General features: G+C 57.5%; 1 protein-coding gene across 3 annotated transcripts in view; it reads left to right on the top strand.

The window, feature by feature from the left end:
* Positions 1–15318, top strand: part of NISCH (nischarin) — a 320866-nt gene that overhangs the window by 64701 nt on the left and 240847 nt on the right. For 2 of the 3 annotated variants that reach the window (XM_085624214.1, XM_085624216.1), the window contains exons 3-4: positions 27–209; positions 11802–11961. In XM_085624214.1, the coding sequence (XP_085480340.1) occupies positions 27–209; positions 11802–11961 (343 nt within the window). The remainder of the gene's footprint in view (positions 1–26; positions 210–11801; positions 11962–15318) is intronic. The other variant, XM_085624215.1, reaches the window with a different exon arrangement.

The raw sequence follows: 15318 nt of genomic DNA, 5'->3' as shown, positions 1-15318 counted from the left end.
ATTCCTTTTTCATGTTTATTTTTCAGCTCAGCGCAGAAAAGAGAATTGACAAAAATCTTCTGCCTCCCAAAAAGATGATTGGAAAGAATTCCAAGAGCCTCGTGGAGAAAAGACAGAAGGATCTGGAGGTCTACCTGCAGGCAGTCCTGGCGCTCTTCCCTGTCGCGGCACCCAAAGTCCTCTCTCACTTTCTACACTTCCACTTGTATGTAAGTCCGGAGCCCCTGTGGCGGGGGTCACCAAGGTCTGAGGGAGGGGTGTTGGTGTGACTGGGTTGGCAGCTCCTTCTGTCACTCCTGCTGTATGAACCATGTTTATTGAAATACCAGTAATGGGGGGGGGTAGGTTTCATCTGTGTGGGATCACACTGGCCCCTTCTTCAGTACAGACTTCGACTACAGCCCTGGTTGATATATATTGAGGGGACACACAGGTAACCATACACTGTCAACAGATGGCTCTGGCGAGGCGCCAGGCTTTGAACTGCCTGACTCATCAATGGCGTCCAAGCCACCAGCTGGGGCAGTTACCAGTTGAACGGTTTTCAGCGTCCTTGTTGTAGCTTTTGGGGAAAGTCTTTGCATTAGTGTAACGATGTGGGGGACACCGGCTACAAATGGACGCGCACGATGGTTGTGCTCAAGTAACTAAAGGTGTGACCCCTGTGCCCCACACAGACGGTCGCTCACCTCTCACTGCTGCTGCCTGTCGCCTGCTGCTGCCTGTCGCCTGCTGCTGCCTGTTGCCTGCCGCCTCCCTGCTGGTACCGACCCCGCTCACGCCGCTCCCTCCTCACCTGCGCTGACCTCCGCTTCACGCCGCTCTCCTCCTGCTGCTGCTGGCCACTCTCCTCGCCTCCTCGCCGCCGCCGCTGCCCCGGTCACTCGCCTTCCTGGTTTCCCGCCGCTGAGCCCGCAGTCCCGCCTCTCCTCCCTGCCCATTGGCCACCCAGCCTCCCGCCTCCCAGCGGACCCTCCCTCCCGGCTCCTTACTTAAGGTGACCGCGGCGGGCTGGTCAGTGTGACCCCTGTGCCCCACACAGACGGTCGCTCACCTCTCACTGCTGCTGCCTGTCGCCTGCTGCTGCCTGTCGCCTGCTGCTGCCTGTTGCCTGCCGCCTCCCTGCTGGTACCGACCCCGCTCACGCCGCTCCCTCCTCACCTGCGCTGACCTCCGCTTCACGCCGCTCTCCTCCTGCTGCTGCTGGCCACTCTCCTCGCCTCCTCGCCGCCGCCGCTGCCCCGGTCACTCGCCTTCCTGGTTTCCCGCCGCTGAGCCCGCAGTCCCGCCTCTCCTCCCTGCCCATTGGCCACCCAGCCTCCCGCCTCCCAGCGGACCCTCCCTCCCGGCTCCTTACTTAAGGTGACCGCGGCGGGCTGGTCAGTGTGACCCCTGTGCCCCACACAGACGGTCGCTCACCTCTCACTGCTGCTGCCTGTCGCCTGCTGCTGCCTGTCGCCTGCTGCTGCCTGTTGCCTGCCGCCTCCCTGCTGGTACCGACCCCGCTCACGCCGCTCCCTCCTCACCTGCGCTGACCTCCGCTTCACGCCGCTCTCCTCCTGCTGCTGCTGGCCACTCTCCTCGCCTCCTCGCCGCCGCCGCTGCCCCGGTCACTCGCCTTCCTGGTTTCCCGCCGCTGACCCCGCAGTCCCGCCTCTCCTCCCTGCCCATTGGCCACCCAGCCTCCCGCCTCCCAGCGGACCCTCCCTCCCGGCTCCTTACTTAAGGTGACCGCGGCGGGCTGGTCAGTGTGACCCCTGTGCCCCACACAGACGGTCGCTCACCTCTCACTGCTGCTGCCTGTCGCCTGCTGCTGCCTGTCGCCTGCTGCTGCCTGTTGCCTGCCGCCTCCCTGCTGGTACCGACCCCGCTCACGCCGCTCCCTCCTCACCTGCGCTGACCTCCGCTTCACGCCGCTCTCCTCCTGCTGCTGCTGGCCACTCTCCTCGCCTCCTCGCCGCCGCCGCTGCCCCGGTCACTCGCCTTCCTGGTTTCCCGCCGCTGAGCCCGCAGTCCCGCCTCTCCTCCCTGCCCATTGGCCACCCAGCCTCCCGCCTCCCAGCGGACCCTCCCTCCCGGCTCCTTACTTAAGGTGACCGCGGCGGGCTGGTCAGTGTGACCCCTGTGCCCCACACAGACGGTCGCTCACCTCTCACTGCTGCTGCCTGTCGCCTGCTGCTGCCTGTCGCCTGCTGCTGCCTGTTGCCTGCCGCCTCCCTGCTGGTACCGACCCCGCTCACGCCGCTCCCTCCTCACCTGCGCTGACCTCCGCTTCACGCCGCTCTCCTCCTGCTGCTGCTGGCCACTCTCCTCGCCTCCTCGCCGCCGCCGCTGCCCCGGTCACTCGCCTTCCTGGTTTCCCGCCGCTGAGCCCGCAGTCCCGCCTCTCCTCCCTGCCCATTGGCCACCCAGCCTCCCGCCTCCCAGCGGACCCTCCCTCCCGGCTCCTTACTTAAGGTGACCGCGGCGGGCTGGTCAGTGTGACCCCTGTGCCCCACACAGACGGTCGCTCACCTCTCACTGCTGCTGCCTGTCGCCTGCTGCTGCCTGTCGCCTGCTGCTGCCTGTTGCCTGCCGCCTCCCTGCTGGTACCGACCCCGCTCACGCCGCTCCCTCCTCACCTGCGCTGACCTCCGCTTCACGCCGCTCTCCTCCTGCTGCTGCTGGCCACTCTCCTCGCCTCCTCGCCGCCGCCGCTGCCCCGGTCACTCGCCTTCCTGGTTTCCCGCCGCTGAGCCCGCAGTCCCGCCTCTCCTCCCTGCCCATTGGCCACCCAGCCTCCCGCCTCCCAGCGGACCCTCCCTCCCGGCTCCTTACTTAAGGTGACCGCGGCGGGCTGGTCAGTGTGACCCCTGTGCCCCACACAGACGGTCGCTCACCTCTCACTGCTGCTGCCTGTCGCCTGCTGCTGCCTGTCGCCTGCTGCTGCCTGTTGCCTGCCGCCTCCCTGCTGGTACCGACCCCGCTCACGCCGCTCCCTCCTCACCTGCGCTGACCTCCGCTTCACGCCGCTCTCCTCCTGCTGCTGCTGGCCACTCTCCTCGCCTCCTCGCCGCCGCCGCTGCCCCGGTCACTCGCCTTCCTGGTTTCCCGCCGCTGAGCCCGCAGTCCCGCCTCTCCTCCCTGCCCATTGGCCACCCAGCCTCCCGCCTCCCAGCGGACCCTCCCTCCCGGCTCCTTACTTATGACGCCCCCCCAGCGACCGCGCAGCGGACGCGCGCAGCGGGAGCGCCGACTGAGCGCCGAAGGTGCGCCAAAGGTAAGCCCGTCTGCGCCCGTCCGCGCCTGGACCGCGCCCAGCGCCAGACCCCCTGGCCCCCGCGCCCGCCAGCCCCCCCGCAGGACCTACGACTTCGCTACGCTCATCGCACTCAAACCCGCCCGAGCCCCCGGATGCCACCGAGCGTCCCCGCGACGCACCCATGGACCCTTCGCCTGCCGATCCTGCAACTTCTCCTGCCTCCGAACAAGCACCACGCCCACCAAGACGGACAACAGCAACCACCTCAAGTGCATCCTGATCAACACCCGCTCCATCCACAGACACGCCGTGGAACTCTGGAACCTCCTCGACACCGCATCTCCAGACGTCGCCTTCCTCACGGAAACCTGGATGAACGACTCCTCAGCCCCCGACATCGCCATAGCCATCCCGGACGGCTACAAGATCATCAGGAGGGATCGCAACAACCAGACCGGAGGGGGCATCGCCATCATTCACAAAAGCACCATTCGCATCTCGACTGACTCCACCGACGCATTCAACACCGCCGAATACCTGCACTTCCAGATCCACACCGACCCCAAGACTACCCTCAGAGGCACCCTCATCTACAGACCCCCGGGACCACGCGCACAGTTCTGCGAAGACATCACGGACTTCATCAGCCCTCACGCCCTCCCCTCCACCGACTACATCCTCCTCGGAGACCTCAACTTCCACCTGGAGAACAACAACGACCGCAACACGACCACCCTGCTGGACAACCTCGCCAACCTCGGACTCCAGCAACTGGTCAACACCCCCACCCACTACGCCGGCCACACGCTCGACCCCCTCTTCTCATCCAGCAAGCACATCACCTTCAGCCACTGCACCGGACTCCACTGGACTGACCACAGCTGCGTCCACTTCAGCTTCAAGAAGAACACGGTCCACCACCACCCGAAGCAGGTTCCCCACAGGAACTGGAGCAAGATCACCGTCGACCAGCTCACCACCTCCCTCAGCCAGAACCCACCGGTCAGGACAACGGACCCTAACACAGCAGCCCTCGACCTCACGCAATGGCTGACCTCCTGTGCCAACGACCTCGCCCCACTGAAGAACCCACTCACCAGGCCCAGAAGCAAGAAGGCCCCCTGGTTCACCGACGAACTCAAGGACTCCAAGAAGGCCTGCCGCACCCTCGAGAAGGCCTGGCTCCTCGACAAGACCACCGACAACATGACCGCCCTCAAACTCGCCACTCGCAGACATCACCAGCTCATCCGCACCACCAAGAAGAAATCTTTGAAGGAACGACTGGACAAGAACGCCCATGACAGCAAGGAGCTCTTCAACATCGTCAAGGAGTTCTCCAACCCCAGCACCAGCAACAACGACATCACTCCCTCGCAGGACCTCTGCGACTCCCTCGCCTCGTACTTCCACCGCAAGATCGCCGACATCCACAACAGTTTTGGCGCTCCACCCCCGCACCCATCGACCGAACCTACGCACCCCGCCGCTATCCTCCAGACATGGACCAAAGTGACCCTCGAAGACACGACACGCATGATGAACACCATCCACTCCGGATCTCCGACCGACCCATGCCCCCACCATGTCTTCAACAAGGCCGCCTCTACCATCGCACCCCACCTCCGAGTCATCATCAACGCCTCCTTCGACACAGCCACCTTCCCAGAGAGCTGGAAGCACGCCGAGCTCAGCGCACTACTGAAGAAACCAACTGCGGACCCGACCGACCTCAAGAACTTCCGCCCTATCTCGCTCCTTCCTTTCCCTGCCAAAGTCATCGAGAAGGTCGTCAACAAGCAGCTGGCCGCCTTCCTCGAGACGAACGGATCCCTCGACCCATCGCAATCCGGATTCAGAGCCAACCACAGCACAGAGACCGCCCTCATCGCAGCCACCGACGACATCCGAGCCCTGCTCGACAAAGGTGAAACAGCGGCACTCATCCTCCTTGACCTCTCCGCAGCATTTGACACTGTCTGCCACCGCACCCTAGTCCAACGCCTCAACGACACCGGCATCCAGGGGATTGCTCTGGAATGGATCATCTCATACCTCTCCGGCAGAACACAGAGAGTACGCCTCCCTCCGTTCCGCTCTGAGGCCACCGAAGTCATCTGCGGCGTCCCGCAAGGATCATCGCTCAGCCCCACTCTCTTCAACATCTACATGAAACCCCTCGCTGCCATCGCACGCCAACACAACCTCAACATCATCTCCTACGCCGATGACACCCAGCTGATTCTCTCCCTGACCAGAGACCCCGACACCGCCAAAGCCGACCTACACGAAGGGATGAAAGATGTCGCCGAATGGATGAACATCAGCCGCCTGAAGTTGAACACGGACAAGACAGAAGTCCTCATCCTGGGACCATCGCCCTCTGCATGGGACGACTCCTGGTGGCCCCCGGCCCTGGGCACCGCACCCAAGCCAACGGACCACGCACGCAACTTGGGCGTCATCCTGGACTCCTCCCTATCAATGACCAGACAAGTCAACGCCGTCTCCTCATCTTGCTTCCACAACCTCCGCATGCTCCGCAAGATTTTCAGATGGATCCCGACTGAGACCAGGAAGACTGTCACCCAGGCCCTCGTCACCAGCAGACTAGACTACGGAAACACCCTCTACGCCGGTACAACAGCCAAGCTTCAGAAAAGACTTCAGCGTATCCAGAACGCCTGCGCCCGTCTCATCCTGGACGCCCCCCGACGCAGCCACATCTCGAGCCACCTAAGAGACCTGCACTGGCTCCCTGTCAACAAGAGGATCACGTTCAGGCTCCTCACCCACGCACACAAATCCCTCCACGACCTGGGCCCAAGGTACCTCAACGACCGCCTGACCTTCTACACGCCCACCCGACAGCTACGATCCGCGTACCTCGCCCTCGCCGTCGTCCCTCGCATCCAGAGAGCCACCGCTGGAGGAAGATCCTTCTCCTACCTGGCGGCTAAGACATGGAACTCCCTGCCCGTCCACCTGCGGCTGACCCAGGACCACCTCGCCTTCAGGAAACAGCTCAAGACCTGGCTGTTCGAGCAGTAGCAGACCCCCTCCCCCAAGCGCCTTGAGACCCTTCCGGGTGAGTAGTGCGCGATATAAATTCCTTGATTGATTGATTGATTGATTGGTGATTCAGGTGAGGTTTCAGTAAAAGGCTTCTTAGAGTGCGGTGCGCTTCAGCCAGATTTGTTGACGGAGGTCGAGCAGCACGTGACCCGTCACCCCACCGCCTGAAACCAGGATATCTGGGTGCAACGAGATTCAGTGGTCGTGGTGATGGAGGTGTCTGGAAGGGTCGGGTTTTTTGAAGGGGTGTCTGGAAGGGTCGGGTTTTTTGAAGGGGTGCCTGGAAGGGTCACGGTTTTATGGAGGGGTGTCTGGAAGGGTCAGGGTTTTATGAAGGGGTGTCTGGAAGGGTCGGGGTTTTATGAAGGTGTGTCTGGAAGGGTCGGGGTTTTATGATGGGGTATCTGGAAGCGTCAGGGTTTTATGAAGGGGGTGTCTGGAAGGGTCGGGATTTTATGACAGGGGTGTTTGGAAGGGTCTGGATTTTATGAAGGGGGTGTCTGGAAGGGTCCGGGTTTTATGAAGGGGGTGTTTGGAAGGGTCGGGGTTTAATGAAGAGGGTGTTTGGAAGGGTCCAGATTTTATGAAGGGTGTGTTTGGAAGCGTCTGTGTTATGAAGGGGGTGTTTGGAAGCGTCAGGGTTTTATGAAGGGGGTGTTTGGAAGCGTCAGGGTTTTATGAAGGGGGTGTCTGTAAGCATCAGGGTTTTATGAAGGGGGTGTCTGGAAGCATCAGTGTTTTATGAAGGGGGTGTTTGGAAGCGTCAGGGTTTTATGAAGGGGTGTCTGGAAGGGTCGGGGTTTTATGAAGGGGGTGTCTGGAAGCGTCAGTGTTTTATGAAGGGGGTGTCTGGAAGCGTCAGTGTTTTATGAAGGGGGTGTTTGGAAGCGTCAGTGTTTTATGAGGGGGTGTTTGGAAGCGTCAGTGTTTTATGAAGGGGTGTTTGGAAGCGTCAGGGTTTTATGAAGGGGGTGTCTGGAAGAGTCAGGGTTTTATGAAGGGGGTGTTTGGAAGCGTCAGGGTTTTATGAAGGGGTGTCTGGAAGGGTCGGGGTTTTATGAAGGGGGTGTTTGGAAGCGTCAGTGTTTTATGAGGGGGTGTTTGGAAGCGTCAGTGTTTTATGAAGGGGTGTTTGGAAGCGTCAGGGTTTTATGAAGGGTGTCTGGAAGCGTCAGGGTTTTATGAAGGGGATGTTTGGAAGCATCAGGGTTTTATGAAGGGGGTGTCTGGAAGCATCAGTGTTTTATGAAGGGGGTGTTTGGAAGCATCAGGGTTTATGAAGGGGGTGTCTGGAAGCATCAGTGTTTTATGAAGGGAGTGTCTGGAAGACTCCGTGTTTTATGAAGGGGTGTTTGGAAGCATCAGTGTTTTATGAAGGGAGTGTCTGGAAGCGTCAGTGTTTTATGAAGGGGTGTTTGGAAGCGTCGGGGTTTTATGAAGGGGGTGTCTGGAAGTGTCAGTGTTTTATGAAGGGGTGTTTGGAAGCGTCAGGGTTTTATGAAGGGGTGTCTGGAAGGGTCGGGGTTTTATGAAGGGGGTGTTTGGAAGCGTCAGGGTTTTTTGAAGGGGGTGTTTGGAAGCGTCAGGATTTTATGAAGGGGTGTTTGGAAGCGTCAGGGTTTTATGAAGGGGTGTCTGGAAGGGTCGGGGTTTTATGAAGGGGGTGTTTGGAAGCGTCAGGGTTTTATGAAGGGGTGTTTGGAAGCGTCAGGGTTTTATGAAAGGGTGTTTGGAAGTGTCAGGGTTTTATGAAGGGGTGTTTGGAAGCGTCAGGGTTTTATGAAGGGGTGTCTGGAAGGGTCGGGGTTTTATGAAGGGGGTGTTTGGAAGCATCAGGGTTTTATGAAGGGGTGTTTGGAAGCGTCAGGGTTTTATGAAGGGGTGTTTGGAAGCGTCAGGGTTTTATGAAGGGGTGTCTGGAAGGGTCGGGGTTTTATGAAGGGGGTGTTTGGAAGCGTCAGGGTTTTATGAAGGGGTGTTTGGAAGCGTCAGGGTTTTATGAAGGGGTGTTTGGAAGCGTCAGGGTTTTATGAAGGGGTGTTTGGAAGCGTCAGGGTTGTATGAAGGGGTGTCTGGAAGGGTCGGGGTTTTATGAAGGGGGTGTTTGGAAGCATCAGGGTTTTATGAAGGGGTGTTTGGAAGCGTCAGGGTTTTATGAAGCTGTGTCTGGAAGGGTCGGGGTTTTATGAAGGGGGTGTTTGGAAGCGTCAGGGTTTTATGAAGGGGTGTTTGGAAGCGTCAGGGTTTTATGAAGGGGTGTCTGGAAGGGTCGGGTTTTATGAAGGGGGTGTCTGGAAGCGTCAGTGTTTTATGAAGGGGTGTTTGGAAGCGTCAGGGTTTTATGAAGGGGTGTCTGGAAGGGTCGGGGTTTTATGAAGGGGGTGTTTGGAAGCGTCAGGGTTTTATGAAGGGGTGTTTGGAAGCGTCAGGGTTTTATGAAGGGGTGTCTGGAAGGGTCGGGGTTTTATGAAGGGGGTGTCTGGAAGCGTCAGGGTTTTATGAAGGGGTGTCTGGAAGGGTCGGGGTTTTATGAAGGGGGTGTTTGGAAGCGTCAGGGTTTTATGAAGGGGTGTCTGGAAGGGTCGGGGTTTTATGAAGGGGTGTGTCTGGAAGGGTCAGTGTTTAGTGACGGGGTGTTTCAAAGTGCCGGGGTTCAACGTTCGTATTGCTGAGCGGGGGAGGGGAGGTGTCTGGAAGGGCCAGGTGTTGGTGACGGTGTGTGTAGTAGTGCGGGGTTCGATGTTCGTGGTGATTGGGTGTCTGGAGGGATCAGTATACTTGAACAAGGGGGGGGGGCGGTCTGGAAGGACCTGGTTCGGTATTCATGGTCATGGGGGTGTCTCGAGGGGTCCATTTACTGTAAAGAAACGTCTAGTCTGTGATGTTGGGCTCTTGGTGGAACCCTTCAAGGACCCAGCTCAGCTTTATTTTGAGGGGGGGCGCTCCCGCCCTCGCCGAGCAGAGTTGGGGGGTCGCGGCGAGTTAGATCTTAAGTGCGGCTTAAGAAATCCCACACTGCCCTCTTGACCATGAGGAGCAGCACCACCGAATGGAAGGTTCCAGAAGTTGTGCCTCAGGGGAAGCAGTGCCCTGCGAGGGCCCCTGCACAGAGTGACCTGAAGATGGCTTCAATACAAAGGGAACGCGATTTGCATTTAAATGTGAACGTTCTGTGACTTTAAATATGAACGTTCTATCCATTTAAATGTGAACGTTCTACGCATTTACATATGAACGTTCGATCCCTCGCTGTGAACCTTGCAAGGTTTGCGCTGGGCGTCCATTCATAGTGAGCGCCTACAGGAGCCCCCACAAGAGGAGCCCCCTCCCCAAGGGGTGGTCTTGGCTGAACACTAATGTAAGGCAGCGCCTGCCTGCGTCTCCTACGGTGAGGCCTCCAGGGGGGCCACACATGGAAGGGGCTGCATGATGACCCCCTACATAGAAAGGGGCTCTCTTTGGAGCCTCCACAAAATGCCCCCCATAACCGTGTCTAGGGCTAATCTAGCAAGAATATGAGGGGGTTGAGTCTGGCCAATGACGGGCGCCCTGGCTCCTCGGTTGCTGACTTAATGAAAAGCTTTGATTAATGGACTGTGGGTATTTGCAGAATAGTTGATAATTCTGGGGGGTGGCGGTGTTTACACCACTTGATGCTCGCTCGAATTGTATTGTCTTTTTTGTGTTGAAGGTGTGAAATCTCCTCCCCAGAGAAAGAATAAAAGGTTTCTAGAACATTCCATACTTTAACCCTAATAATCGATCTCAGACTGTTTGTCTGTGAATAAAAGCTTTGAAGAGCCAACAAGGACACCTCCCCACACTCTCAGGTCCTCACAGTGTGACGAGCCTATCAAACAAATAGTATATGTGTAGCACGGCTAATCACCCCAGGGGGTATCCAGGCGCCGTGCTGCTGGTATCCGTCGAAGAGCCAGGTCTGGAGACCCGTCCTGAAGTCTGTCAGCAGGGAGGAGGGGGGGTTAGGGGGTGCAATGCGAAGGAGGAGGGTGACGGTGTTCCAGGCTTTGGCAGCGAGTTGAGAGAAGGAGCGTCCTACCTCAGCGGCTGCGGCAGACACGTGGTGTCTGGGCGAGGTGTGCGGAGCGGAGGTTGCTGGAGGGTTGGTGGAAGTTCAGACGGTCTGAGGTGAGAGAAGGAGCGTCCTACCTCAGCGGCTGTGGCAGACACGTGGTGTCTGAGCGAGGTGTGCGGAGCGGAGGTTGCTGGAGGGTTGGTGGAAGTTCAGGCGGTCTGAGGTGAGAGAAGGAGCGTCCTACCTCAGCGGCTGCGGCAGACACGTGGTGTCTGAGTGAGGGCGAGGTGTGCGGAGCGGAGGTTGCTGGAGGGTTGGTGGAAGTTCAGGCGGTCTGAGGTGAGAGAAGGAGCGTTCTACCTCAGCGGCTGCGGCAGACACGTGGTGTCTGAGTGAGGGCGAGGTGTGCGGAGCGGAGGTTGCTGGAGGGTTGGTGGAAGTTCAGGCGGTCTGAGGTGAGAGAAGGAGCGTTCTACCTCAGCGGCTGCGGCAGACACGTGGTATCTGAGCGAGGGCGAGGTGTGCAGAGCGGAGGTTGCTGGAGGGTTGGTGGAAGTTCAGGTGGTCTGAGGTGAGAGAAGGAGCGTCCTACCTCAGCGGCTGCGGCAGACACGTGGTGTCTGGGCGAGGTGTGCGGAGCGGAGGTTGCTGGAGGGTTGGTGGAAGTTCAGACGGTCTGAGGTGAGAGAAGGAGCGTCCTACCTCAGCGGCTGTGGCAGACGCGTGGTGTCTGGGCGAGGTGTGCGGAGCGGAGGTTGCTGGAGGGTTGGTGGAAGTTCAGGCGGTCTGAGGTGAGAGAAGGAGCGTCCTACCTCAGCGGCTGCGGCAGACACGTGGTGTCTGGGCGAGGTGTGCAGAGCGGAGGTTGCTGGAGGGTTGGTGGAAGTTCAGGTGGTCTGAGGTGAGAGAAGGAGCGTCCTACCTCAGCGGCTGCGGCAGACACGTGGTGTCTGGGCGAGGTGAGCGGAGGTTGCTGGAGGGTTGGTGGAAGTTCAGAAGGTCTGGGGTGGCAGAAGGAGCGCCCTACCTCAGCGGCTGTGGCAGACACGTGGTGTCTGAGCGAGGGCGAGGTGTGCGGAGCGGAGGTTGCTGGAGGGTTGGTGGAAGTTCAGACGGTCTGGGGTGGGAGAAGGAGCGTCCTACCTCAGCAGCTGGGGCAGACACGTGGTGTCAGGGCGAGGTGTGCAGAGCGGAGGTTGCTGGAGGGTTGGTGGATGATCAGGCGGTGGTTCATGTAGGTGGTCCTTGGTTGTGGTCGGCTTTGTATGCATGTGTCAGGAGCTTGAACTGGCTTCTCTCTTGGATGGGGGGGGGGACAGTGGAGGTCTGTCAGGTGCTGGGTGGTGTGTCCCCTCTTGGACAGGTTAAGGCTCTGTCTGTCTGTCTCTCTGTTGCGTTCTGGAGGTGAGGGCTGAGTAATAACTGCTCGTGTTCTGCTTCTATCTGCAGGAGATTGACGGGATCACAGCTGCGCTGTCGGAGGAGCTGTTTCATCGAGGTGAGCTGTGCTCTCACTCTAGACGTGCACTGCAGAGAATACCCACAGACTGGTTTGTTGAATGCTGTACCCGCAAGTCCCTGTTGGATACTTCCAAGCAGACCCTTGGTGGTAAGGAGGAACTCTTCCAGGCTGTGCTGAGGAGTAATGGTTGGCTGGCACGGTGCCCACTGCACCCTGGTGCCCGGCGTGGTCACAATGTCCATTTATCTTCATCACCACAGGTTTTAATGGTGTTTTCCGTTACTAGGCCCTCGCTTGCAGACGCCGAATCCCCTCATCTGCTTTGAAAGCCTTAAATGTGGCAGACGGGGCTCTCTGTTGAGACCGCCCTGCAGGGAGCTTCCAGCTTGCGAAGTGTGCTCCTTATCAACGGATGCAATATATTGCATTATATTTGCCGGTGCTTCCATGTTTACCAAATGCTACGTTGCATGGAGGCGTAGGGGAACTGATGGTGGAACCAGGCGACCAGGCCCAACAACTGCGGCCCCACCTGGGCCAGTTGTTGCCGTGGAGGCCACACCTAGTCTCCTGTAGTTCTTAAACTCTAGATACCCGGACGGGAGGAAGTAACCTGTGCCGAGTGCGCGAAGGGATGGTGTCCTCTCCGCTCTGGGGTCCGTTACCATAGTCCTGGTGAGGAGAGGATGACGCAGAGCTTCAGGATGACGCAGGATTCTTGAAAAAGAACTCTTCTGTTTTAACCTTTTTATATCCTTGCTTTAAATCCAATACCCTCTTCATTTTTTTAAGCTGCTCTTCGTTTTAAGCTATTGTTGAGGACACGCGTGTCATGATGGCCAGTCTGAGATGTATACGAGTGGACAACCGAAAGGTGCATTGTGGGATGGGGGTTAAAGGAAGTGGGAAGGGAGAGTAGGCGATGGAAGGGAATGTTAGTTCTGGCAGGAGGGGGCACTGAATGCTCCCTCCTTGCTAGAGAAGAGGCCGGGGTGGGGGGGGAGAGGGTTGGCTACCGTTGCAGTCGAAGTGGCATGCGCTTTTACCACCCGGAGCTACTGGCGGGTCCGATGTTCACACACTCACGAAAATTGGGTGCTTAAAAATACCGGGCTACATGTGATCCAGCGGATCTGTACAGGAGCTCTCCTCTGGACTCGTAATCAGGGTGGGCATGTGATATCTGTTCCTTATGCCGACTGATGGCCATGAAATGACTCTACTGAACCCTCTGATCCCTGTGTCTTCTCTCAGTCTTCCGGACTCTCTGGTGAGGGGGTGTTTGCTGAGTTATTCTTTTCTAGTTTGCATTTCTCTTCTAAAATGCCTGATGACCTGTGCTTGGACAATTGAAAAAGCTGCAACAAATGTGGAAATGCGCCGATCGGCAGTTGAGATCTTAAGCCGCCTGCCCTAGCCCGGGTCAGAGGCGTAAACGCAGGAGAGGTTTGGTTTAAAACCCGCCTCCTCCGGTGAAGAGGGATTGGCTGTAAAGGAGACGCAAATGATGCTCCGATGAAGAGTAGAGGCGGAGGTTCATGGTCAAGAACAGGCGAAGGTGATCCGGCCAAGGGAGGTGTTAGTTTCACAACTTGTTAGGTTAAAATTAACAAAGTGTGGCTCTTCGAAGAGCCTGCGGAATCTCTGTGTCTCTGTCTTAGCCATCACCTGCTGCTGGCCCATGTGGAGCTGCTGAGCCTGTGAGGAACGTGTCCCGCTCCTAAAAGACTAGACTACGAAGCAAGGCACTTGATGAACCACTGAGACCTTTCCGCAATGCCCTGAGGTTGACTTCGATGCTGGTCTTGGGAGGGACCAGTCTTTCACTTCAGTAGACGGTTTCCAATGCGAGACCAGCTGAAGATGCTCGCACTCCCACGCGGAGCTAGAAATCTCACTTTGGGTAGAAGTTCCTAAACCGCACCGAGCCCATCAAAGCAGCATTGCCGGCAGCGTTGCAACTGGACGCTTCCGATCCCTCAACTTTCATCCTAGGATGGAGGATGTTACATGCTGGTCAGTCTGCAATCACCTCTTCGCTGAGAGCCCACACTGTGCAATCTAGAAACGGTTTCACGGCCATTGCCAGCGTCGGGGGGGCACAGACTCACTCATTTTTAAATCCCACCCTTCAAGAAGCCACAGCCTGCAAGCCAATCCTTGATCTGGAACTCTCTACGAGACGCGAGGGACCTTTTGGCGAATGATCGCCGTTGTGCATTATACAAAGTGCTCGTGAAGACGTCGTGCGACTGTGGGACTCCAGCGTCGTGTCCCTCTACTCTAGATGTGAGACCTTCCCTCTGGGTGCAGCGCCAGTCCATTGCTGACCAGCGCCCATGATGAATAACGCTCTTCACCGCTTGTGTCCCGGGGCCACAGTCCTATTGGACCCCTTGAAAAGTGTTGACCCCCTCCCTTGTAGCACTTCACTCTCTCAGGATAGCGAGGTTGAACAGCCCAAGGCTTACCTGGGGAGGGGGGTATATGCCGGATACTCGCAATAAAGTTTATACGGTTATTATTGAAAATGAAATTGTATTTATTTAGAGCTCCTTAATGAGGCGTTGAAGCGCTTTACGGTGAGAACCACGCTGCCCTGGAGCCCCCAGTTAGTGGTCGGTCCATTGGTTCTCGGAGTCAGTCTTGCCGGCTAAAGGGACCATTCCATGCATTAACTCCAGTTTCTGTGGAGGCTTGAAGGACTTCGCTGTGATCACTGGAGGGGCGCGGTGAGAAGCAGGCGCTTGCTGGTATTAATAGATGTTTGGTTGCAGTGATATGGTTTCAAAAAAGAGAAATTAAGATGGAAGAAACCGCAGAAGGTGGAAAGGAAAGAGAAGTGCGTTCAAAATAATGGAGGGAAACCGTGAAAATGTAATTTTTGTTGATTTTCAGGCAGGATTTTAAGGAGTCTGTCGGATGGATGGATGCAGTCTGTCAATGTAACCCGTAGAAAGGCGGGTGCGGTGCTTTCAAACCCAGAAAGACCCCTGTGTGCACCTACCCCAGAAGTTCACTCAATGCCATGGTGTGTTACAGTTTATGCGAATCAGTTTACACCATACGTAAACTACACATATAATATGGACATGTTATTTAAACGCCTGACGACTCAAAAGCTACATGTCAGTTGATAAACATGTTGCCCTAATCATCATTGGTACATTCAGTGCCTGTTTGTGACTCATTCACTACCTGGTTCGGCGGTGCTGTCCCTGGCGTCCCCCTGAACCGCACCAGGCCCCACAGAACAGACCGGACCCCCTGTTCTGCAGACTGGATGTGTCGGAGGTCCCCGTTATCCTCAATCGTCCACCCTTCCTCGTAGGGGCTGTAGTAAGATTAATGTCCAGGGAGTGAAAAATCGACTGCAGCAAAACTAAGATGCGCAGTGAGACCAGAAGCCTGCAGCACCGTCGGGCTAGAGCTGGACCCCGGATAGGATGGTATTGAGACCCGTAAAGACGGTGCGCCTGTGGACGATATTACGCAGCGCTACCT

Source organism: Triturus cristatus, chromosome 9 (genome assembly GCF_964204655.1).
Source record: "Triturus cristatus chromosome 9, aTriCri1.1, whole genome shotgun sequence".
Classification (NCBI taxonomy): Eukaryota; Metazoa; Chordata; class Amphibia; order Caudata; family Salamandridae; genus Triturus; species Triturus cristatus.
This window is presented reverse-complemented; position numbering and strand designations above follow the sequence as displayed.